This window comes from Sarcophilus harrisii, chromosome 2 (genome assembly GCF_902635505.1).
Source record: "Sarcophilus harrisii chromosome 2, mSarHar1.11, whole genome shotgun sequence".
Classification (NCBI taxonomy): domain Eukaryota; kingdom Metazoa; phylum Chordata; class Mammalia; order Dasyuromorphia; family Dasyuridae; genus Sarcophilus; species Sarcophilus harrisii.
Window position 1 is genome coordinate 452,903,838 of NC_045427.1, and position 26,181 is coordinate 452,930,018.

General features: G+C 34.6%; 1 protein-coding gene across 1 annotated transcript in view; it reads left to right on the forward strand.

The window, feature by feature from the left end:
• The window catches only part of LOC105751145 (zinc finger protein 420), a 78,300-nt gene that overhangs the window by 41,559 nt on the left and 10,560 nt on the right, over positions 1 to 26,181 (forward strand). The window contains exons 8-9 of the mRNA XM_031949328.1: positions 21,081 to 21,162; positions 21,856 to 21,944. Coding sequence (XP_031805188.1) covers positions 21,081 to 21,162; positions 21,856 to 21,944 — 171 coding nt within the window. The remainder of the gene's footprint in view (positions 1 to 21,080; positions 21,163 to 21,855; positions 21,945 to 26,181) is intronic.

The window sequence follows — 26,181 nt, forward strand, 5'->3', positions numbered from 1 at the left end:
ACCCACACCATCTCTGTTCTAAAGAGCCTTCTGCTTGTAATGGTGAATAGACTTTCTATGTCTGTGACTGTACAGGGCTCATAATATCTTTGGTATGAACCTTCTGTATGCATGAGTTGGTGAAGATACACAGTGTATCTGTGTGTTCTGAAACATAGTGTGTATGTGTAACTGTATGTATCTGTCTCTGAAGAATTATAATGGGTCTGTGTGTTCTGAAGAACCCATGACGTGGATGTTTCTGTTAAGTCTGTGAAGAACCTGAAATGTTTCTCTGTGTTGTGTTCTATGTGTAAAGAACCCAAATCATGATTTTCTTTTCAAGAACCCTTTATTGTATCTATGGTAGTGAAAAACCTATATTCTGTCTGCCAATGAAAAAACATGGTATATCTATTGTATCCATGAAGAGCAGTGTATATGAGAAATACTTTGTTTCTACATGTTTTACCTGTTTTGTATCTCTGTCATGTATATATGTGAAGAACTTACACCATCTTTATGTTCTAAAGAACAGCAGCATGTATTTGTGTCATGCTTAAAAAAAACAGACTATGGTGTAGTTGGTCTCTTTTTGTATGTGAAGAGCCTGCATTGGGTCTATCTGCCTTGGAGACCCACATTGTGCGTGTTAGTGTTTGTGTGTTCTTGGAGAAAACCCACAGTATATTCATGACTGTGTGTGTCTTTCCGTGAATACTCCACCATTTGTTTGTGTTGGCATGTATCTGTCTATCACAGGCATTCTTTTTTTTTTAAAACGTTTTTATTGTTTTATTTTTTTTTCTGGTTATACATGTGCATTAATTTTTATACACATTTCTTTATGAATTACATTGGGAAAGAAAAATCAGAACAAAAGGGAAAACCACAAAGAGAAAAAAAGAAGAAAGGGAAAAAAAATGAACATAGCATGTGTTGATTTTTGTTTAGTCTCTATAGTTCTCCCTCTGGATGCAGATGTTGTTTTCTATCCAAAGTTTATTGGAATTGCCTTGGGTTACTGAATTGCTGAGAAGAACCCAAGTCTTTCATAGTTGATCATCACACAATCTTGCTGTTAACTGTGTACAATGTACTCCTGCTTCTGCTTGTTTTACTCAGGATCAGTTCATGTAAATCTTTCCAGGCCTTTCTAAACTCAATTTGTTCATCAATTTTAATAGAATAATAATAACATTCCATTGCTTTCATATACCATAACTTATTCTCCAATTCTTTGTATGACAGGCATTCCTTACCTTTTTTGTTCCATGGATCTCTTTAGCAATCTGATGAAGCCTATGAACCAACTCTTTTTCAAATAATGTTTTAAGTAATCAAAAAAAGGTTAACTTTCAATTAGAAATCGTTGAAAATAAGGATGTAATTTTTTTCCTACCCAACTTGACATATCCCTTGAAATTTCTTTAGTAGTCTATGGACTCTATGTTAAAAATCCCAGGTTCTATGAAGAACTCTAAATCAGTGGTTCTCAAAGTGTGGTACAGAAAATCCTTGGTGTCTCTGAAACCCTTTCAGAAAGTCTATAAATTCAAAATTAGTTTTTATTTCTAATATAGTAAATATCTATACATATAACCTTTCTCTGGGTGTAGATAGCATTTTTCAGAGTAGTCTTGGATCATTATATTGCTGAGAATAGTAGTCATTCACAGCTGATCATCCCACAATATTGTTATTACTTTATATATAGTACATTTCACTTTGCTTGAGTTCATGGAGGACTTCCCAGTTTTTCTGAGAACATCTTCCTCATCATTTCTTATCGAACAACAGTTTCTATCATAATCACATACCACAATGTACTCAGATATTTCCCAATTGATGGGCATTCTCTCAATTTCCAATTCTTTGCCCTGAGAAAAGAGCTGCTGTGAATATTTTTATACATATAGATCCTTTTCATTTTTTAAAAATCTCTTTGGGAATTTTATAGTTAATAATGGTATTGTTAGGTCAAAGGGTATTCATGATTTTATAGCCCTTTGGGCATAGTTCATATCTTTTGATCATTTAACAATTGGGGAATGGCTCTAATTTTTTAAAATTTGACTCAGTTCCCTATACATTTGAAAAATGAGGCTTTATCAGAGAAACTTGATTTAAAATTCTTTTCACAATTAGTATTGCTAACTGTAGTTTCTCCATTTATTTTCTTTTCTCTTTCCTTTCATCCTCTCCCTTCTCAAAAGTGTTTTGCTTCTGCCAGTCTCTTTCCCCAGTATGCCTTCTCTTCTACCAACCTCCGTTCTCATATCCCCTATATTGAGTGTGTATGTTATTTCCTCTTTGAGCCTATTCTGAAAAGAGTGAGGTTTGCTCACTTCCCTACTCCTCCACTTCTTCCCTTCCACTGTAAAAGTTTCTTCTTGCTTCTTTTACAGCAGATAATTTATGCTATTCCACTTCTCCCTTTCCCTTTTTCCCAGTACATTACTCTCTTACTCATTAATTTTATTTTTTTAGATATTATATCTTTGTATTCAACTCACATCTACTCCCTTTGTCAATATATATTAAACTGCCATAATAATGAAAAAAATTCTGAGGAATTTCAAGTATCATTCTCCCATGTATGAATAGAAACAGGTAAACCTTAAATCCCTTGTAATTTCCCTTTCTTGACTATCCTCTTGTGGATCTCCTGAGTCCTGTATTTGAAAATCAAATTTTTTATTTAGTTCTGGTCTTTTTATCCAAAGTGCTTGAAAGTCCTTCGTTTTATGTATTCCTTTAATGTAGAAGCTGTTAACTCTTGTATTATCCTTACTATGGTTCCATTTTATTTGAATTGTTACAATTCAAATTGTTCAATTTCTGTTTTATCCTTGGTTCTTGAATATCAGGACAGTTTTCCTTGATAATTTCTTGAAAGATGATATCCAGGCTCTTTTTTTGATCAGAGTTTTTAAGTAGACCAATAATTTTTAAATTATCTCTATTTTTCCAGGTCACTTGTTTTTCCAATGATATTTCATGATGTTTTCTACTTTTTTATTCTTTTGGTTTAGTTTTATTATTTCTTGATTTCTTATAAAGTCATTAGCTTCCATATACTCAATTCTAATTTTTAAGGAGTTTTCTTCAATGAGTTTTTGGTATTTCCTTTGCAAAATTTGCTTTTTTCCTCCCCTGAGGCAGTTGTGGTTAAGTGACTTGCCCAGGGTCACACAGCTAGGAAGTGTTAAAATGTCTGAGGCCATATTTGAACTCAAGTCCTCCTGACTTCAAGGTTGGTGTTCTATCCACTATACCACCTAGTTGCCCCAAAATTTGCATTTTAAAGCATTCTTCATCCTATTAGCCTTTTGTATTTCCTTTTACATCACTCATCTCTTTTTCCCAATTTTTCCTCTACTTCTTTTACTTGATTTTCACAAACATTTTGAGCTCTTCCATGGCCTGAGACCAATTCTTATTTTTCTCTGGGGCTTTGGATATAGGAGCTTTGACTTTGTTATCTTCCTCTATATTTTTTATTACAGCTTTTTATTTTCAAAATATACGCATGGGTAATTTTTCTTCTTTTTTTTAAATTAAAGCTTTTTATTTTTCAAAACATATGCATAGATAATTCTACTACAATAGCCCTTGCAAAACCTTGTGTTTCATGTTTCCCCCTATTCTTTTATCCCCTTCCCCTAAATGGCAAATAGTCCAATATATGTTAAACATGGCAGAAATATATGTTAAATCCAATATATGCATACATGTTTATACAATCATCTTGCTGTACAAGAAAAATCAAATCAAACCAGAAAAGAAAATGATGAAGAAAATAAAATGCAAGCAAACAACAACAGAAAGGGTGAAAATGCTATGTTGTGAGCCACACTCAGTTTCCATAGTCCTCTCTCTGGATGTAGATGGCTCTTTTGATCACAAGAACATTGGTACTAGTCTGAATCATCTCATTATTGAAGACAGCTATGCCTATCAGAATTGATCATCATATAATATTGCAGTTGCTGTGTACAATGATCCCCTGATTCTGCTCATTTCACTTAGTATCAGTTCATGCAAGTCTCTCCAGGTCTTTCTGAAATCATCCGGCTGATCATTTCTTATAGGACAATAATATTCCATAGCATACATATACCATAACTTATTCATCCATTCTCCAACTGATGGGTATCCACTCAGTTTCCAGTTTCTTGCCACTACAAAAAGGGCTGCCATGAATATTTTTCGCAAATGTGGGTTGCATGGGTAAATTTTCAACATTTATTCTTGTAAAACCTTGTATTCTAAATTTTTCCCTCCTTTGCCCCCACTCCCTTCCCTAGATGGCAAGTAATCCAATATATGTTAAACATGTTAAAATAGATATATATGTTAAATCCAATATATGTATACATATTTATATAATTAGCATGCTGCACAAGAAAAGTCAGATGAAAAAGGAAAAAAATGAGAAGGAAAACAAAATGTAAGTAAACAACAAAAAGAGTGAAAATGCGATGTTGTGATCCATATTCTCAACTGAGTGTGGATCCTCTTTCTGTGTGTAGATGGCTCTCTTCATCACAAGATCATTGGAACTGGCCTCAATCATCTCATTATTGAAAAGACCCACATCCATCAGATTTGATCTTCTTATAATCATCTTGTTGCCATGTATAGTGATCTCCTGGTTCTGCTCATTTCACTAGCATCAGTTTATGTAAGTCTCTCCAGGCCTCTCTGAAATCATCCTGATGATCATTTCTTATAATATAATAATATTTCACAACATTCATATAGCATAACTTATTCAGCCATTTTCTAATTGATGGGCATCTACTAAGTTTCCAGTTTCTTGCCACTACAAAAAGTATGAGTATGTTTTAATTTTCCTTTTCGTCATAGTCACTTTCAATGGTCAAAATCTTTTTTGTATTGTTTGACTTTTGTGATTGTTCTAAAGAAACAGCTATATGTCTGTTTTGTGTGCGTATGTAAAGAAGCCATTGTATATATGTGTACTGAAAAGTCAGCTGTATGTCTTATGCCTTGTACACCTGCCTTTTTATGAAATACATGCTCTGGATTTATATATGGGCCGGGGGCTTGTGTGTCTGTGTAGACTATTTTATGTGTGTGTTTCAAAGAATAGTAGTGTGTCTATCAAAACCTCACTTAGTCTATATGTTTTAGAGAACAAGCTGTGTCATGAACAACTTTTTGTCTTTTTTGAGTGTCTGTGAAATTCTTGGTTATAAAGAACAATTATAAATCCATATCTTTTGTCTATTTTCTGAAGAACTGTGTGTGTGTGATGTGTGTGTATGTATGTGTGCATGTGTATGCACACATGCAAGCACTCCTCTGAAGAATCCTTTGGGTCTGTATTCTGAAGAACAGTAGTGTAGTTGTGACTTGTATATGTAAGTGTCTGCAAACAATCTGCTCTGAAGAGCAGATGTTTGTGTTATTTCTAGAGAACACATTGTGTAGCTGTGTGTTCTGAAAAATAACTGTATCTGTCTGTGTGTTGTATGGGCTATTTCTGAAGAGCCCACTGGGTCTGTGTTCTCAGGAGTATTCATGTGGCTCTCAGTGTCTTCTGTATGTCTCTCTGTGAAGACAGTGATGTGTATGTTTTCAAGAAAAGCTGTAGGTTTTTCCTGTGTCCTTTAGTCTCTAAAGAATCTGGATTGTATTTTCTGGTAACCCTTTGCTGTGTGTGTGTGTGTGTGTAGCCCAAGTTATGTTTTGTTTCTGTGTGAAGAGGCAACAGTATGTATGATTGTGAAAAACTCCTCTTTTCCTATGATAAGAAATCTCCAATGTATCTATATCTGTTGCAACTGGAATATATCTGTCCAGTCTTGCGTTTCTGTGTAAAGAATGTCTATGCATATGCTCTCTCTGAAAAAACGACTATTCTAGGTTGTGAAGAACCTACTTTTGTCTCTGTGTAAGAACCCTCTGTGTGTTTATGAGTGAATAACCTTACTGTGTGTTAGAATGTTCAGTTATTTTTCTGTCTTAAAAAATCTGTATATCTTTGTCTTGTATGTGTTTGTCTGTGAAGAATTTGTTCTATTTTTATCTGTCTGTAGAGAATCCAGTGTCTGTTTATTCTGAAGTGCCAAAAATGACTACAATTATCTTTGTGTTTTGTTATACCCATTTTATGTCTGTGTGAAGAACCTGTATTTCTCTCTCTTCTCAAGAACTGGTTATGTATCTATATATGTGAACAACTCAAATTGTGTCTATGTGTTCTCAAGAACCCAGTGTGTGTCTGTGATAGTGAAGAAACCACAGTATATCTGTGTCTGTTTTTGGAAGTATGAAGAATTTATAGTATGGCATATTCTGAAGAAATCCCTCTGCCTATCACCCATTTCTTCCATTATCCATCATCCTCCTATATGATTTATCTTTTTTTTTTTTTTACCAGTAGATGTTAAATATATTAAAATATAACTTAGATACACAATAAGTATACATGACCAAAACATTATTTTGCTGTACAAAAAGAATCAGACTCTGAATTATTGTACAATTAGCTTGTGAAGGAAATCAAAAATGCAGGTGTGCATAAATATAGGGATTGGGAATTCAATGTAATGGTTTTTAGTCATCTCCCAGAGTTCTTTTTCTGGGTATAGCTAGTTCAGTTCATTACTGCTCCATTAGAAATGATTTGGTTGATCTCGTTGCTGAGGATGGCCTGATCCATCAGAACTGGTCATCATCTAGTATTGTTGTTGAAGTATATAATGATCTCCTGGTCCTGCTCATTTCACTCAGCATCAGTTCGTGTAAGTCTCTCCAGGCCTTTCTGAAATCATCCTGTTGGTCATTTCTTACAGAACAGTAATATTCCATAATTTTCATATACCACAATTTATTCAGCCATTCTCCAACTGATGGACATCCATTCAGTTTCCAGTTTCTAGCCACTACAAAAAGGGCTGCCACAAACATTCGTGCACATACAGGTCCCTTTCCCTTCTTTATAATCTCTTTGGGATATAATCCCAGTAGTAACACTGCTGGATCAAAGGGTATGCACAGTTTGATAACTTTTTGAGCATAGTTCCAAACTACTCTCCAAAATGGTTGGATTCGTTCACAACTCCACCAACAATGCATCAATGTCCCAGTTTTCCCGTCCCCTCCAACAATCATCATTATTTTTTCCTGTCATCTTAGCCAATCTGACAGGTGTGTAGTGGTATCTTAGAGTTGTCTTAATTTGCATTTCTCTGATTAATAATGACTTGGAGCATCTTTTCATATGACCAGAAATAGTTTCAATTTCTTCATTTGAGAATTGTCTGTTCATGTCCTTTGACCATTTTTCAATTGGAGAATGGCTTGATTTTTTATAAATTAGAGTTAATTCTCTATATATTTTGGAAATGAGGCCTTTATATATGATTTATCTTTAATCTCCCCTCATCTGTTAACTCCATCCCTTCTGACACAACACACACACACACACACAGACACACAGACACACACCCATCCCACATATTATAAACATACACACAATGTCCCCCCGTGCTCAAAAAAAACTCAGTTCATTCTCCTGTCTTTCCTGATAACTGTTGTTCTATATCTTTTTCTTCCTTAACAAATTCCTTGAAAAGATTTTCTGTACTTGGTGTCTCCACTTTCTCTCTTTTCAAAGAACTTAAACTGCACCTCTCCAAAATAATTGTTATTCTCCATTAATTGTAAAATCTAATGACTTTTTATTAATCTTCACTCTTTCCCTGGCATTTGACACTTTTAAAGTGTAGATCTGATCATGTTACCTCTACCCCCTACTCAATAAACTCCAGAGGCTTTCAGTAAACTCTAGGATCAAGTAGAACACCCTCTGTTTGGTACTTAAAGTTCTTTATAAACTGTTTCCTTTCCAGAGCCTTCCTCTCTGTTACCTTCTATCTATTATGTAGCTAATTATTTACTTATTGTCACCTCTGTGAGAATACAGTAAGTTCCTTGAGGACAGGTACTATTTTTGCCTCTTTATATTTTCATAGCTGAACACAGTACCTAGCACGTAGTAAGTGTGTAATAAATTATTGTTGGTTGATTTACTGTGTGTGTGTGTGTGTGTGTGTGTGTGTGTGCTCTGAAGAGACCACAATGTATCTGTGTCTGTTTGTGGTTAGAGCCTACCAGGTGTTAAAGACTCAAGCATTTTTTTTAAAGCTTCTGCTCTATGCCAGACACTCTGCTAGGGACTTGAGATGCTTTTCTCTGGAAGTTGAATTCTCTTGGGGGAAGACAATATGTACATATATAAGAATATATAGAACAAATTAAACACAAATATAGGTAGTTAGACACCAGGGATCTAGAAGTTGACCTAAGGAGAAACTTTAGGAAGGTGTTGTTTGAGCTGAATCCCAATAGAAGTAAGAAATTCTCTGAGGCAAAAATGAGAAAGTACATTCCAGGCCTGGGGGCTGCCATTACAAAAGCACAGAAACAGAAACCGAAAGATTCTTGAAATGTCCAAAAAGCAATTTGTGATGTTGACCTGGGATTTAGGAGAGAGATTACAGATGAATATATGGGTTTGTGAATCATATATCTAGAGATGATAAACTCATAGGAATTGATGAAGCCATCAAGGAAGATAATGTGGAGAGCTTAGACTGCCTAAAACAGAAGCTTGGGGAACACTTAGAGATGTCTATAAAATGGATGATGAGCCAAAAAAGGAGACTAAGAATTAGAAGTTAGGCAAGTGGAAGGATAACCAGGAGAAAGTAGTGTAACAAAACCCAGAGGAGACATTGTACAAGAGAAGATGATCAAGATTATTCTCAGCTATTCAGAGGTCAAGGATGAGGACTGAGAAAAGACCATCAGATTTCGCAATTCAGAGGTCATTAGTAACTTTGAGGAAGCAGTTTGAGGAAGCAGAGATGAGGTCAGTAATCAGATTACAAAGGATTAGAACGTGAATTAAGTAAAGCACACAGTGTAGATAGCTCTTTCTGGGATCTGACTGAAAAAGGAAGGGCAAATATATAAAACAATAGTTTAAGGAGATGAAAGGTCTCAGTGAAAATTTCTTAAGGATGGGAAGACTTGGAAATGTTTGAAGACTGCAGGGAAGGAACCAATAGATAGGGAAAGAGTGAAGATACATACAGACACACTTGAGGTTCTTCACACATAGATATGACCACTCTGAAGAATCTTTAGTGTTTCTATAAGGTCTCAAGAACTTGGTGTGTCTGTTGAGATATATATATATATATATATATATATATATATATATATACAGCATACATTGTGTCTATGTTTCTGTGAAGAATATTCAATGTCTGTTCAAGTGTAAAGAGTCCAGTGTGTGTCTGCATATAATGTAATATTGTTTGTATGCTTTTTTTCTGGGGGTGTGTCTGTGTGTCAAGAAAGCATACTTTCTTTCCCTTTTCTAAAATTGTCATTCATTTAATATTTTATTTTCCACAGTCACATGTAAAATATTTTTAACATGCATTTTTAATATTTTGAGAGAAAGAGGGAAGGGGAGGTAGAAAGAGACAGAGACACAGAGAGAGAATACTTCAAACGGTATTCAAACACGATCAATTTCTTCTCTGGATGTGGATAGGATTTTTATCATAAACCCTTCAGAGTAGGTGTGAATCATTATACTGCTGAGAAGAGCAAAATCATTTACAACTGCTTATTTCAGAACATTGCTGTTACTTTGTATTTAGTACATTTCACTTTGCTTGAGCTCATGGAGGACTTTTCAGGTATTTTTCTGAGAGCATCCTGCTCATCATTTCTCATAGAACAATATTCTATGACAATCACATACCACAGTTTATTCAGCCATCTCCCAATTGATGGGTATCCACTCAATTTAAAATTTTTTTTTGCCCTGAGAAGAGAGCTGCTACAATATTTTTGTACCTATAGGTCCTTTTCATTTTTAAAACTCTTTTGGAATGACTAGTAGTAGTATTATTATGTCCAAAGATATGCATGAATTTATAGCCCTTTGGGCATAGATCATATCATTTATCAATTGGGGCATGGCTCTTATATCTATATGTACATATAGATACATATATATATATATATGTATTTTTTTGGAGAAACTTCAGTTTTGAATATGTATGAGAGAGAATCCATGTTATGTCTTTATGTATCCTTTGTGAAGAACCTATAGTACCTTTGCTTGGGGGTAAAGAATCATGTGTGAGAAGAACTCACACAACTGGATGTGTTTGCATGCAAAGAACATAGACTATATATAAGGATTTGTACTGTGTATATGAAAAGAATCTATACTTTGTGTGTGAGAATTACCTATTTCCTGACTATGTAAGAAGAATCTGTCACTGTGTATGAAAAATGCACTGTGTGTTTATACAAACTTACAGTGTGTAGGTGTAAAGTGCCCCTGATATATCTCTGTTTGACATACCCACTCCCATAGGGGGAAGAACTTGAAGTAGCAGGTGTATCTATGTGTGCATAAATTTGTAGAAAGAGCTCACTGTTTGTGTGTATGTGTCCATGTAGAAGATGTATCCCTCCCTGTGCCTGTGTTTTCAGTTTATCTGAGTATAGAGAATCCAGAGTTATCCCTACGTGTGTTTGGGTGTATCTGTGTGAAGAACCCTCTTTGGGGGGGCCAAGATATGTGTCTTTATGTCAAGAATTCATAATGTGTCTTTATGTACTTCTCTGAGATAAGTGTCTTCTGCGTGTGTGGGTACAGAAGCTGCAATGTGTGTTTGGGTGGGTCTTTGTATGTGAGGTGAACTCAAAATGTATGTGTCTATGTTTGAAGAGCTTTTAGAAGTCCCTGTGTGGGGGATGAGAATTCTCAGCATGTCTGTGGGATAGATCGGGTGCCTCTGACTATCGGAAGAACATGCATTGCAGTATATCAGGAAGTGTAGAGAATGTGTAGTGTGAGTGTAAGATTAACTCACAGAATATATGTAAAGAACATGAAGTCTATGTATGTATGTTGGTAATATTGTATATGTCATTGTGGGTTAGAAACTGTGATTAGTATGTTTTGAATGTGCAGTATGTGTGTTATTGTGAATGTGAGCTGAAATTCTGTGTGTGTGTGTGTGTGTGTGTGTGCACACGTACTGAAACCCTTTAATGTGAGGAAGCTGTAATAGGCCTTCCCCTGGATGGGAAGATTCCCTTCCCCTTTCTGCCCCTTCCCCCTGTTCATAGGTCCCTGTTTGTGTAAAATGTTTGGTATGTCTCCATTTGTACAAAGGACTTATTGTGTCTGTATGTGAAGATCCCAAGGGATGAATGGCTATAATATGGGGGGGGGGTTGTATGTGTGTACATATATGGAAAACACACACACATACACACATATATATATACACACACACACACACACACATTTATGTATCGATATATACACACACATGCAGATGTGCATTATGAGAAGTACTCATATTTGTGATTCTGAGGGAAGCACCCCACAGTATATCTGTGTGAAAAAACCTACAGCGGGTTTTTGATTATGAGAATACAGTGTGCATATCTGTGTGAAGAAATAGCATATGTCTCTGTGCATGCTTGAAGAAATCTTAGTATATTTTTGCATACCAGGAGATAACATATATGTACACAGTATGAAAAAATCTAGAGGGGGTAGAGCTGAGATGGTAGACTAATATCAGGAAGCTGCTCAAGCTCTTCCATTTTCCCTCTAATACCATATGCCCAAGCTTGCAAGCAGAGCCTGACTAAAGGAAACCTCTCTCCAGCTCATTATAGACTGGAAAAACTTGAAGAAAGGTCACTCTCACTGAGGTAAAAAGGGTGTTCAGGCCAGCTCAGACACACTCTGGGAAAGCCAGTGAGAAGGTCTTAATTACAGCAAATCAGCAATTAAGACCCTCAGTTTTGGTTCATGGAGGAACAAATCAGTGGGGCAGCCTCCAGTTCCAGCTCAGAAAGCAAACTCTGGGAAACAAGGCTGTTTCCAGAACAAAGTAGGCAAAGCTCCCCCCTGCAAACACAAGGACTCCTGTGCTCAAAATCAAGACTCAGAGGTGTATAGGAAGCTTAAGATGGTGTCCCCTTTATACAAGGAGCAGAGTTCCACATTAAAAGTAAAAAAAGAAGAAATACCAAAAGAAAAGGAAAGAAAATGAGCAATAAACAGAAAAGAACCTTGGCCATGAAAGCTACAATGGTGACAGGGCAGGCCAAAACACAGATGAGGACAGAATGTCCACAGAAGAAATCTCAAAGAGTGAGCTAATTGGTCTGAAGCCCAAAGAGGCTTTTTGGAAATGTTCATAAAATACTTCAAAAGGCAAATGAGAGAGCAGAAGAAAAAAATGAGAAAAGAAATGAGAGTCAAAAGTTTGGAAAAGTAAGGAAAAAAATTGTCCAAAGAAAACAACTCCTTAAAAAGTAGAATAAACCAAATGCAAAAAGAGATACAAAAGATAACTGAACAAAATCACACATTAAAAATAGAACAGGGCAAATGGAAGCTAATGACTTTGTGAGACAACAAGAATCAAACAAACTAAAAAGATTGAAAAAATGGAAGAAAATGTGAAATACCTCCTTGGCAAAACAGTCAACCTGGAAATAGATCCAGAAGAGAAAATTTGAAAATTATTGGCCTACCTGAAGGCCATGACCAAAAAGAGAGCATGGATAGCATTCTATAAAAGGTCATTAATGAAAACTGCCCTGATAGTCTAGAAACAGAGGTGGAAATACTGATTGAAAGAACCCACCAATCACTTCTAGAAAAAGATCCCACAAAGAAAACCCCAAAGAACAGTGTTGTGAAACTCCAAAACTATAATCTCAAAGAAAAAATACTGTAAGATGCCAAACAAAAATAATTCATATATCAAGCAGCAACATTGAGATTTAACCAGGATCTGGCAACTTCTACAGTAAAGGATTGAAGGGCCTGAAATACCATATGCCAGAAGGCAAAGGACCTAGGGTTACAACCAAGAATTAACTACTCAGCAAGATTCAGCATCATCTTTCAGGGGAGAAGATGGATCTTCAATGAAGTAAGAGACTTTCAATCATTTCTATTGAGAAAAACAAAACTAAACAGGAAATTTAATTTACGAAGAGGACTCAAGAGAACCATAAGAAAGTAAACAGAAGGGGGGAATATATATATATATATATATATATATATATATATGTGTGTGTGTGTGTGTGTGTGTGTGTGTGTTTAAAGTTAAACTATTTTCATCTCTAGATGGGAAAACAATTTATGTAACTCTTACAAACTGTATCTGACATATTGGGGAAGACAAAGGGGGCATCACATGGATAGGGGTGTGGTTGTGAATGATCCTTGACATGATGACATAAAAAAAGATATTAAAGGGTGGAAAAAGGTCTGTACTGGAAAAAGAGGAAAGGGAAGGTATAATGGGACAATTAGTATATGAAGAGGTGCAAAAGGCCTATTAAAATGGAGGATAAAAAGGGAGGGGGATGAGTATTATCTGAAGCTTGATCTCATCATCATTCACTTGGGTATAGAAATTTATCTAACCCTATAAAGAAGTAGAAGGAGAAAGAGGAAAGAAAAGAGAGGGGCAGGATAGAAGGGAGGGCAGAAATACTAACAAAAAATGTAAAGAAGGGGTAGGGGTGATAGGAAATAAGATATTGGGTGGAGTGGGTTAAAAAAACACATAGGACTAAGGACAGAGAACAAAAGTATATACAGGGGAGAAAATAGGATGGAGGGAAATACAGAGCTGGTAATCATAATTGTGAATGTGAATAGGATGAACATAAAATGGAAGCAAATAGCAGAGTGGATTAAAAAACAGAATCTTACAATATGTTGTTTACAAGAAACACACTTGACAAAGATACATACAAAGTATCCAACATCCATTCCTATTAAAAACACTTGAGAGTATAGGAATAAATGGACTTTTCCTTAAAATAATCAGCAGCATCTATTTAAAACCATCAGTAAGCATCATATGTAATGGAGACAAACTGCAACCATTCCCAATAAGATCTGGAGTAAAACAAGGTTGCCCACTATCACCGTTAATATTTAATATTGTATTAGAAACGCTAGCTTTGGCAATAAAAGCTGAGAAAGAGATTAAAGGAATAAGAATAGGCAATGAGGAAACCAAATTATCACTCTTTTCTGACGACATGATGGTACACTTAGAGAACCCCAGAGATTCTACTAAAAAGTTATTAGAAATAATCCACAACTTTAGCAAAGTTGCTGGCTATAAAATAAACCCACATAAGTCATCAGCATTCTTATATATCACTAACAAAATCCAACAGTCAGAGTTACAAAGAGAAATTTCATTTAAAGTAACTACTGATAATATAAAATATTTAGGAATCTATCTGCCAAGGGAAAATCAGAAACTTTATTTTCACACAAATTAAGTCTGATCTAACCAATTGGAAAAATATTAAATGCTCTTGGATAGGGCGAGCAAATATAATTAAAATGACAATATTACCTAAATTAATCTATTTATTTAGTGCTATACCAATCAGACTCCCAAAAAACTATTTTAATGACCTAGAAAAAATAACAACAAAATTCATATGGAAAAAAACAAAAGGTCAAGAATTTCAAGGGAATTAATGAAAAAAAAATCAAATGAAGGTGGCTTAGCTGTACCAGATCTAAAATTATATTATAGAGCAGCAGTTACCAAAACTATTTGGTATTGGCTAAGGAATAGATTAGTTGATCAGTGGAATAGGTTAGGTTCAAGGGATAAAACAGTAAACAAATATAGCAACCTAGTCTTTGACAAACCCAAAGACCCCAGCTTTTGGGATAAGAACTTACTGTTTGATAAAAATTGCTGGGAAAATTGGAAACTAATATGGCAGAAACTAGGGCATTGATCCACACTTAACACCGAACACCAAGATAAGGTCAAAATGGGTTCATGACCTAGGCATAAAGAATGAAATTATTAATAAATTAGAGGAACATAGGATAGTTTACCTCTCAGACCTGTGGAAGGGGAAGGTCTTTATGACCAAAGCAGAACTAGAGATCATTACTGATCACAAAATAGAAAATTTCGATTATACCAAACTGAAAAGTTTTTGTACAAACAAAACTAATGCAGACAAGATTAGAAGGGAAGCAATAAACTGGGAAAATATTTTTACAGTCAAAGGTTCTGATAAAGGCCTCATTTCCAAAATATATAGAGAATTAACTCTAATTTATAAAAAATCAAGCCATTCTCCAATTGAAAAATGGTCAAAGGATATGAACAGACAATTCTCAGATGAAGAAATTGAAACTATTTCTAGTCATATGAAAAGATGCTCCAAGTCATTATTAATCAGAGAAATGCAAATTAAGACAACTCTAAGATACCACTACACACCTGTCAGATTGGCTAAGATGACAGGAAAAAATAATGATGATTGTTGGAGGGGATGCGGGAAAACTGGGACATTGATGCATTGTTGGTGGAGTTGTGAACGAATCCAACCATTTTGGAGAGTAGTTTGGAACTATGCTCAAAAAGTTATCAAACTGTGCATACCCTTTGATCCAGCAGTGTTACTACTGGGATTATATCCCAAAGAGATTATAAAGAAGGGAAAGGGACCTGTATGTGCACGAATGTTTGTGGCAGCCCTTTTTGTAGTGGCTAGAAACTGGAAACTGAATGGATGCCCATCAGTTGGAGAATGGCTGAATAAATTGTGGTTTATGAATATTATGGAATATTATTGTTCTGTAAGTGAGTGAAATGAGCAGGACCAGGAGATCATTACATACTTCAACAACAGTACTATATGATGACCAGTTTGCAGGACCAGGAGATCATTACATACTTCAACAACAGTACTATATGATGACCAGTTTTGATGAACCTGGCCATCCTCAGCAAGGAGATCAACCAAATCATTTCCAATGGAGCAGTAATGAACTGAACCAGCTACGCCCAGAGAAAGAACTCTGGGTGATGACTAAAAACCATTACATTGCACTCCCAATCCCTATATTTATACCCACCTGCATTTTTGATTTCCTTCACAAGCTAATTGTACAATATTTCAGAGTCTTGATTCTTTTTGTACAGCAAAATAACGGTTTGGTCATGTATACTTATTGTGTATCTAATTTATATTTTAATATATTTAACATCTACTGGTCATCCTACCATCTGGGGGAGGGGGTGGGGGGTAAGAGGTGAAAAATTGGAACAAGAGGTTTGGCAATTGTTAATGCTGTAAAGTTACCCATGCATATAACCTGTAAATAAAAGGCTATTAAATAAAAAAAAAAGATACATACAAAGTAAAGGTAAAAGGCTGGAACAGAATTTATCATAGCTGATGTAAAAAAAGCAGGGGTAGCAATTCTGATCTCAGATAAAGCAAAAGTAAAAATAGATCTTATTGAAAGAGATGAGAGAAAGTACATTTTAATAAAGGGTATAGTAAATAATTAAGTGGTAACAATATTAAATGTGTATGAACCAACTTGTAGAGCAGGCAAATTCCTAGAGAAGATTTTAAGTCAGTTACATAGGAAGAAATAGACAGCAAAATTGTTTTAGTAGGGGACTTCAACCTTCCCCTCTCAGAATCAGACAAATCTAATCACAAAATAAACAAGAAACTATGAAGGTTAATAAGATCTTTAGAAAACCTAGATATGAGAGTACTCTGGAGAAAATTGAATAGGGAGCAAAAGGAATATCCCCTTTTCTTGGCAGTATATGGCACCTACACAAAAATTGACTAGTATTAGGGCATAAAAACTTCACAATCAATTGCAGAAAGGCAGAAATAGTAAATGCTTCTTTTTCAGACCACAGTGCAATAAAAATTATATTCAATAAAGGGCCACAAAAAGATAGTCTAAAAATCAATTGGGAATTAAATTATCTAATTCTAAAGAATGAGTGGGTCAAACAACAAATCACAAAAACAATCCATAATTTCATTCAAGAGAGTGACAATAATGAAACAACATACCGAAACTTATGGGATGCCACCCAAGCAGTTCTTAGGGGAAATTTTATATCTCTTAAATAGCTACATGGATAAAATAGAGAAAGAAGATATCTATGAATTGGGCATGCAAATAAAAAAGCTAAAAAAAGAAAAATTAAAAATTAAATACTAAATTAGAATTTCTGAAATTCAAAGGAAGGATTAATAAAATAGAGACTAAGAAAACTCTTGAACTAATAAATAAAACTAGGAAATATTTTGTCCAGCTCTGTAGCAGCAGTTCTGACACTCTAACTGAAATGGATGAATATTTCAAAACTATAAACTGCTCAGATTTACAGAGGAGGAGATAAAATACTTAAATAGTCCCATTTTAGAAAAAGAAATTGAACAAGTCATCAATGAATTCCTTAAGAAAAAATTTCCAGGGCTAGTTGGATTCACAAGTGAATTCTACCAAACATTTAAAGAACAATTAATTCCAATACTATATAAATTATTTGGGAAAATAGGTAAAAAAGGAGTACTGCCAAATTCCTTCTATGACACAAATATGGCATGATACCTAAACCAGAAAGGACCAAAACAGAGAAAGAAAATTACAGATCAATTTCCCTAATGAATATTGGTACAAATTTTTTCAATAAAATATTTGCAAAGAGATTACAGTAATTTATCAGCAGGATAATACATTATGACCAAGTAGAATTTATACTAGGAATGTAAGGCTGGTTCAATATCAGGAAAACTATTACCATAATATGCCATATCAATAACAAAATCAACAGAAATCCTATGATCTCAATAGATGTATAAAAAGCTTTTGACAAAATACAGCACTCATTCCTATTAAAAACACTAGCGTATCGGGAAAAAGGGAGCTTTCCTTAAAATAATAAGCAATATCTATCTAAAATCTACAGCAAGCATTATTTGTAATGGAGAGAAGCTAGATGCATTCCCAAAAAATAAAGGGTGAAACAAAGATGTTCATTATTATCACTATTATTCATCATTATATTAGAAATATTGGCTTTAGCAAAAAGAAAAGAAAAAGAAATTAAAGGAATTAGAATAGGCAATGAGGAAATAAAACTATCATTCTTTGCAAATGATATGATGATATACTTAGAGAATCCAAAAACCTACTAGAAACAATTCCCAGCTTTAGTTGCAGAATATAAAATAAACCCACACAAATCAACATTTCTATATATTACTGACAAAGGCCATCAGCAAGAGATAGAAAGAGAAATTCCATTTCAAATTACTATAGATAAAATAAGACAAACCCAAGAACTATATGAACACAATTACAAAATACTTCTCACACAAATAAAATCAGATCTAAACAATTGCAAAAATATCAGCTATTCATTGCTAGGCCAAGCTAATATAATATAAATGACAATTCTGTCTAAATTGGTCTACTTGTTCAGTGCCATACCAGTCAAATTGCCAAAACAAGTATCTTATAGAACTAGAAAAAATAACAAAATTTACCTGGAAGAATAAAAGAATATCAAGGAAATTAATGGAAAAAAATACAAAGGATGATGACTTAGCAGTACCAAATCTAAAACTATATTATAAAGCAGTAGTCATCAAAACCATTTGGTACTGGCTAAGAAATAAAGTGGTGGCTTAGTAGAATAGATTAGATACACATGACACAATAAGCAAGGCCTATAGCAATCTAATATTTGATAAAGCCCCAAACTCCAGTTTCTGGAATAAGAACTCACTATTTGACAAAAATTACTGGGGAAACTGGAAAATAATATGTCAAAATTGGTATAGATGTACATTTCACACTCCATACCAAAATAAGATCAAAATGGATATAAGATTTGGGCTTAAAGATGATAGCATAAACAAATTAGGAGAACAAAGGATAATTTACTATCATATTTAGAGAAGGGAAGAATTTATGACCAAAGAAGAAATTGACAACATTATTAAAGGCAAAATGGGCAACTTTGATTATATTAAATTAAAAAAAATTTTGCACAAACAAAAACAATAGAAAAAAGATTTAAAGGGAAGTACAAAACTGGGGGAAAATCTTTATAGCCAATATTTCTGATAAAGGTCTCATTTCTAAAATACATAAAGAATTGTGTCAAATTTATAAGATTACATGCCATTCCCTAATTGACAAATGGTAAAAGGGTATGAACAGACAATTTTCAGATGATGAAATTAAAACCATTTATAGTTATATGAAAAAATGCTCTAAATCACTATTGATTAGAGAAATGCAAATTAAAACAACTCTGAAGTACCACCTCACACCTCTCAGATTTGCTAAGATGATAGGAAAGGACAAATGATAAATATTGAAGGGGATAGGGGAAAACTGGGTCACTGATGAAGTTGTGAAATGATCTAACCAACCATACTAGAGAGCAATCTGTAACTATGCTCAAAGAGCTATCAAACTATGCATATTCTCTTTGACCCAGCAGTGCCATTATTCGGTCTGTATCCCAAGGAAATCATAAGGAGGGAAAAGGACCAACATGTGCAAAAATGTTTTTAGCAGCTCTTTTTGTGGTGACAAAAAATTATAAAAGGAATGGATGCCCATCAGTTGAGGAATGACTGATATATAAAGATAATGGAAGATTATTGTTCTATAAAAAATAATAAACAAACTGATTATAGAAAGGCCTGGAAAGATTTACATGAACTGGTGCTGAGTAAAACAAGCAGAACCAGGAGTACATTGTACATAATAATAGCAAGAATATGCAATGATCAACTATGAAAGGTTTGACTCTTCTCAGTAATTCAGTGATCCAAAGGAATACCAATAGACTTTGGACAGAAAATGCCATCAGCATCCAGAAAAAGAACTAAGGAGACTGAATGTAAATCACACATGCTATGTTCACTTCTTTTTTCTGTCTTTTAAAAAAATCTCTCCCAATATAATTCATAAAACAATGTATATTAAAAATAAATCAACTAAAAACAAAGAAAAATCCTAAAATGTTTGTGTGAAAAACCCATAGTTTGTATGTGGGTCTGTGTTGGAGGAACCCAAAACTTAGCTATGTGTGTTCTTGGTGCACATGAAGAACCTGCATTTTGTGTATTGTATGTGGGAACAGCCTATAGAGTTGTGTGTGTGTGTGTGTGTGTGTGTGTGCCTATGAAATGAACCCATAGTATGTGGAGGACCCAACATATCATGTATGTATGTGTATGCGTGTATGTGTGTAGCCCATAGTGTATGTATCTATGACATGAGCCCATAGGGGATTTGTGTGAATGAAGAAGCTATATTGTATCTAAGAATTGAAGAACCTGAAGTGTGTCTTTATCCCTGTGTATGTAAAGAAACTTAAAAGTGTGTTTGTGTAGAAAGCTCCCTCATGTGTCTGTAACTATATGTAAGGAACTCCTAATATGTGTCTGACTGTGGCATGTGTCCATCTGTGAGGGTCCATTGAATAAGTTCTGTTTAGAGTAAGTGACCATAATGCCATGTGCTGTCTGACATTTTATGCTCTTGAGGTTAGATATCTTGAGGTTATATCTTCCACAGCTGCTGCTATAAGTTTATTTGAATACAGAGGGTACCCATTAGATCCCCTAATATGCCAGGTTCATCCTTCTCTACTCAAATTACCTTTTACTTATTTATCTCAATTGAATAGAGGTTCCTTGAGGGAAAAGAATGTTTTTGTTTTGTTTTTGTATTTTCATCAGCAGCATAAAGTCTTACATGTTCTTAAATACTTACTGAATTGAATTGAATTAGATATTTGTGTAATGAATTCAGTCCATCATATACTCATTTGCATGTCTGGTCCTCTGGCTATATTTTCAGTGCTCTTCAGTTCTGAGACTGACTGAGACTGCTGAATTCTGTCCAATGATTGCATCTTCTCAGCCACAGTAGCCCTGCAAAACTACTTCATGTCTGACCTGGAAAACCAGCAGGAGGATTCTCTATTGAGGAACTCAGAAATCTCCACTTCAGAGTGAAATTTCTAGATAAAGTGATTTTCCTTCTAAGACTCCAGACCTATGGAATCTGTTCCAGAAGTAGATACAAGCAAGAGAAGGAGCAAGTCCTGAGGATGCTGATGCCTGAATATTTCCTGATCATTATGTTTGTGTATAAATAGGACTGGGGTGATATCAGATATCCAGATATTCTTGAGGAGTGGATGACCTTGGTGGATTTGACCCAAAAGCTTGAGGAAAAAGGTGAGAAAGAAAATGGGAAGGAGGTGTGGGGAGAGGAGTTGCATTCTCTATTAGTTGCCAGAGTAAACTAAAGCATTAGTAGTTTACTCTGCACTTTCCATTACTTGACCTGAAATTGCCTTTCCTTTAGAATGATTGTTTAATTAGGGAGTTACTATGTACTCTGATAAAGTGTACTTTTCATTATCCCTACTATTTTTTACTCACCAGGAAGGAGTCAAAAGTGCAATATTTCAATATATTGATCTCCTTGGAGTTTGGGTTGGGAAGAAATAGGGCTTTATAAAATTTTGGATTTTGTGCAAGGAGCATGGATTGTAATATTTTGACTTTCATAGATGCTCTAAAAATGAGTGTGAAGGTGACATTAGTGAAAACTGTCAAAAATGGTAGTCTTTGGAGAGGGTTTTAAATTGAGATTGTAGGCAGTGGCTAAATTCTTAGCTAAAAACCCTAAGACCTGCAAGGACCATAGGGATAGAGCCTGGATTCCAGACAAAAGTATTTTTGCCCACTTGCTTTGATTATAATTAAGGAGATGCTGTTTATGGGCTCCTTGTTTCTTCTATAAGACTCAGGAGGGGTAGAGATGTTAAGACCTGCCTGCCCTGTGAACATTTGTTCACAGAGAGGTGAGTCTGGAAACTGCAAAGCAAGCATCTCACCCTCAGGAAGCTCCTTTCTCTTCCACAGTTCTTTCTTTTCAAGAACCTGCTGTTGTTCAACTGGTGAGCACTGATGAGCTAAATATGACTTCTGAGCTTCTGACAGCCAGATCCCAGGTGAGTTGGGAGTTTCTTTTCTTTGCCCTCAAATTCCTTTTCTAGATAGAGGGTGAAAACATGCTGTTCTTCTGTCCTGGAATTTCTCTATCCAACTAAGTTTCATCAAGGAACCTGGTCCCTGAATGTTTGTCCAAAAAACTAGGAATATTTCACCTTTCATCTGGTAATATCCCATGGTACCTCTTTGACCACTCAGAGATACTGGGGGCCTCTTTACACAGTTTTACACTTCAGATTTTTTTACCTATGTATATGTACATAAACATATGCTCTGTGGGTTCTTTAGACCCCTCTAGGAAGTTCTTCACACAGAACCTTACATAAATATAGCACTAGTGGTAAGTTCAACATTGTCTTATTTTGTCTTCTTATACCTCCTCTAACGCTTAAAGTGAGGTAGGGTAACTGTCTAGGATGATTCTCTGCCATTCCATACATTCTCATTTGCGGTTCATCACAACTCTGGGTAGACTCTATGAGAATTGTTATCCTTAGTTTGTATATGAAGAAACTGATGCAGAGAGAAATTTTAAATAGTCATATAGCTAGTAAACTTCAGAGGCACAATTTTAACTCCTTTTACTCTTAAGTTTAGCACTTTTTCTACTACACTGCTGCCTTGAAAGATGTAATCATTGCTAAGTTATTTAGGACCTTAAATATTAGACTAAAGAGTTTGAAATGTGTTATGTAGTGCTGGAAGCATTGGAGGACTTCTGGGAGATCACACACACACACACACACACACACACACACACACACACGTAGTACTATCTAATCTCAAATTAGCCCTTACTGTGCCTTACCAGTGTTGATTTCCCATTACCTTCCCCACAGTGGCCATGAAAAGCCTCCTCCTTTCTTTGGAAGCCTCTAACTCTACCTTGAGCTCATTCTTTTTTAGGAAGTAATGTCAACTATTCCTTTACTGAGAATGAAGTTATTCAACCTGAGTTCCCTTATATCTTTAAAAATAATTAATGATAATTAATAAAATAAATTAAATCTAATTTAATAATAAAATTAATTAATATTAAAACAATTTAATAAAAAGTCTTTTTTTAATTTCTCTGGAGTTATTCCCATATTTTTTTCCATATAATCTTGGAAGATGAGGAGGCTTTTGACCTTGATAGACCTAACCCTTCTCTTTATGCCCTTGTCTTCATTGATTCACCTCCTCTCCTTTTTTCTTGTTACCTTTTGATCTGTCTGCATACAGTCTCAGGTCTCTTATTCTAAAATTTTTTCCTTTGACTTTTTTTGCTGAGGCAGTTGGGGTTAAGTGACTTGCCCAAGGTCACGCAGCCAGGAAGTGTTAAGTGTCTGAGGTCAGATTTGAACTTGGGTCCTCCTGATTTCCCGGCTGGTGCTCTATCCACTGAGCCACCTAGCTGTCTCTCCTTTGACTTTTTATATCCTTAAACTATTGTTATATTTTAAGTGTTCCCTTTTACTACTAAATTTCTAGAAAGAGTTTTCTGCTCTTTCTGATCTCTCCAACATCTGCAGGTAAATGGAGAAGAACCATAGAAACACATGAACAAATATATTCAAGAAACACTTAGAGTTGCATTGCTTTTCCATGACAAGGTCTCATCCAGTTAAACAGTTTTTCTTTTTTACTCAGTAAATAGTTATGCAACAATGCTATGATGGCCCAGTCTGTAAATATCAGCTTAGGCTTTCTGCTACTGCTTAATTTATCTAATACCTGTAGAAATTAATTTGTGTCCTCCTCAAGGACTGCCCATAGTCACTCTTTACAGGCTTTTCTCATCCCCATTCATTAATATATTTCTCCTTCAATGTTCAATTCATGTGCTACTTCCTTTGATCCCTTTCTTATTGATCTCATGAGACTTTCCTCCTTGAAATTCTCTATGTATATGTTTTCTGACTTGTATTAGAGTTTTTCATATGTATGTTTTATCCCCATATTTAATTCCATTCAATAAACTTTTAAAAATTGCCTCCTACATGACTGGGCATTTGGAATACAAAGAAGTAACCATTTCTGCCCTTAAAATGCAAGTTTAAAGGAGTGGGGAATAAAAAGAAATATATAAATAAAAGTATAATAAAAGGGAATGATGGGTACAAAGGAGAGATTTATAAAAAGTGATCTAGAAACATTTAAGAAAGAACATTTTGATTTTGAATGGGTTTTAACTCTTATTACAGATTAGTTATACTCCAATGCTACATGGATGTATGTATCTGAAATATAAATGCCATCCCTAAGTATTTTAGATTCCTTGTGGACATCTGACTTAAGTAAGCCTTAGAAGACTAAAATCATATAATTTATATAATTGAATAAAAAGCCATTTCTATTTTGTCCTTGAACACAACAAAGTGATCAAAGTATTCTAGTACATATAGTAACTAGGTAAAAAAATTATTTTTTCTAATTAAGTGTCTACAAACATATAATAAAAATGTACCATTAATCTCTGCAGTTCTTTTTGTTTTGATTCTTATTTACTGAGCTATATATATCCCGACTCTTGAGTTTTCAAATCATTCTATTAACCAAGTGGATAAAGCACAAAATAGATGATAAAAATACTCAATTTATTTGAAAGTTTTGTTTCAATTACAAATGAATAAATTGATAGCAGAACCAAGAGAGAAGAATGTTACAAGAAATGGACTGAAAAAAAAGAGCGGCTCCAAAATAGGAAATGATTAACAGTGTAATATTCTATAGAGATTTCAAGAGGAATAAAAACTATGAGAAGGCTATTGGATTTAGCAATAAAATGATCCTGGTATTACACAACAGATAAGTAGTCAGAGAATGATCAAACAATTCTTGAAAGAATTGCAAAACTATTAACCATGATGAATATAATGAGTGACGCATGGGAATATCTACATGAAGCAGTCTGTATCAGATACAGAGTGAAGTAAGCAGGACCAAAAACCCAAAATTCACCAGGATTATAACATCGTAAATGGAAAGAATAATCACACACATATCAGAAGTGAATGTAGCAAAATTATAAAGACCAACTATGACTCAAGAGAAGAAATATGAGAGGCCACTTTCAACCCACCCCTTTGTGAAGGTTGAAGGTCTTACATGTATTGCATATATTTAGAGATTTTTTTTCATTGATTTGAGAGTTGTGTTGATTTTTTCCTTGTATTTATTTTTTTTGCCCTTAAAAATACTCTTTGTTTTACTGAATGACACTCTGGAAGAAGAGGAAGGAATACTGGGGGAAATTATGTTGATGTAAAAAAGCAAAATGTAGCAATAAAAAATTTTAGAAAAAATTAGTGGTCATGTTGGAAAGAATATTTTTTAGTGAATTGGGACAGATTGCAGTTGAATAAGTGATGAGAAGTAAGTATGTGGTAAGAGAGTTAGGGCAATAAATGTAGGCATCTTATTCTATGAGTTTCACTATGAAGAGCAGCAAGATTACAGAGTGGATAGAAATCTAGGGTTGGAGCTAGGAATACTTGATTTAAGTCCTACCTCTGACATCATCATCATCATCTAGAGTTTTAAGGTTTGCAAAGTGCTTATAAATAATCAAATGATGCATCCATCATGCAGAGAAATGTTAAAAATAAATTTACATTTTTTTTATTTTGGGTTTTTCTTTCATTACCAGGATTTGTTCCAGTATTTGCTTCCCCTTCCCCCTCTCAGAGATGAATGTCTATGCCATATAACAAATAATATTTTAAATGTTTTATAGCATTTTATCCAACTTTTAAACATTTTCCCATTACATTAGTTTTTAAAATATTATTTTCAGTTTCAAATCTTTTTTTATTATAACTTTTTATTGACAGAACATATGCCTGGGTAATTTTTTACAACATTATCCCTTGCCCTCACTTCTGTTCCGACTTTTCCTTTCCCTCTCTCCATCCCCTCCCCTAGATGGCAGGCAGTCTTATATATGTTAAATATGTTTTAATATATCCTAGATACAATATATGTATGCAGAACCGTATAGTTCTCTTGTTGCAATCCAAGAAGAATTGGATTCAGAAGGTAAAAATAACCTGGGAAGAAAAATAAAAATGGAAGTAGTCTACATTCATTTCCTAGTGTTCCTTCTCTGGGTGTAGCTGCTTCTGTCCATCATTGATCAATTGGAACTGAATTAGATCTTCTCTTTGTCAAAGATATCCACTTCCATCAGAATACATCCTCATACAGTATCGTTGTTGAAGTGTATAATGATCTCCTGGTTCTGCTCATTTCACT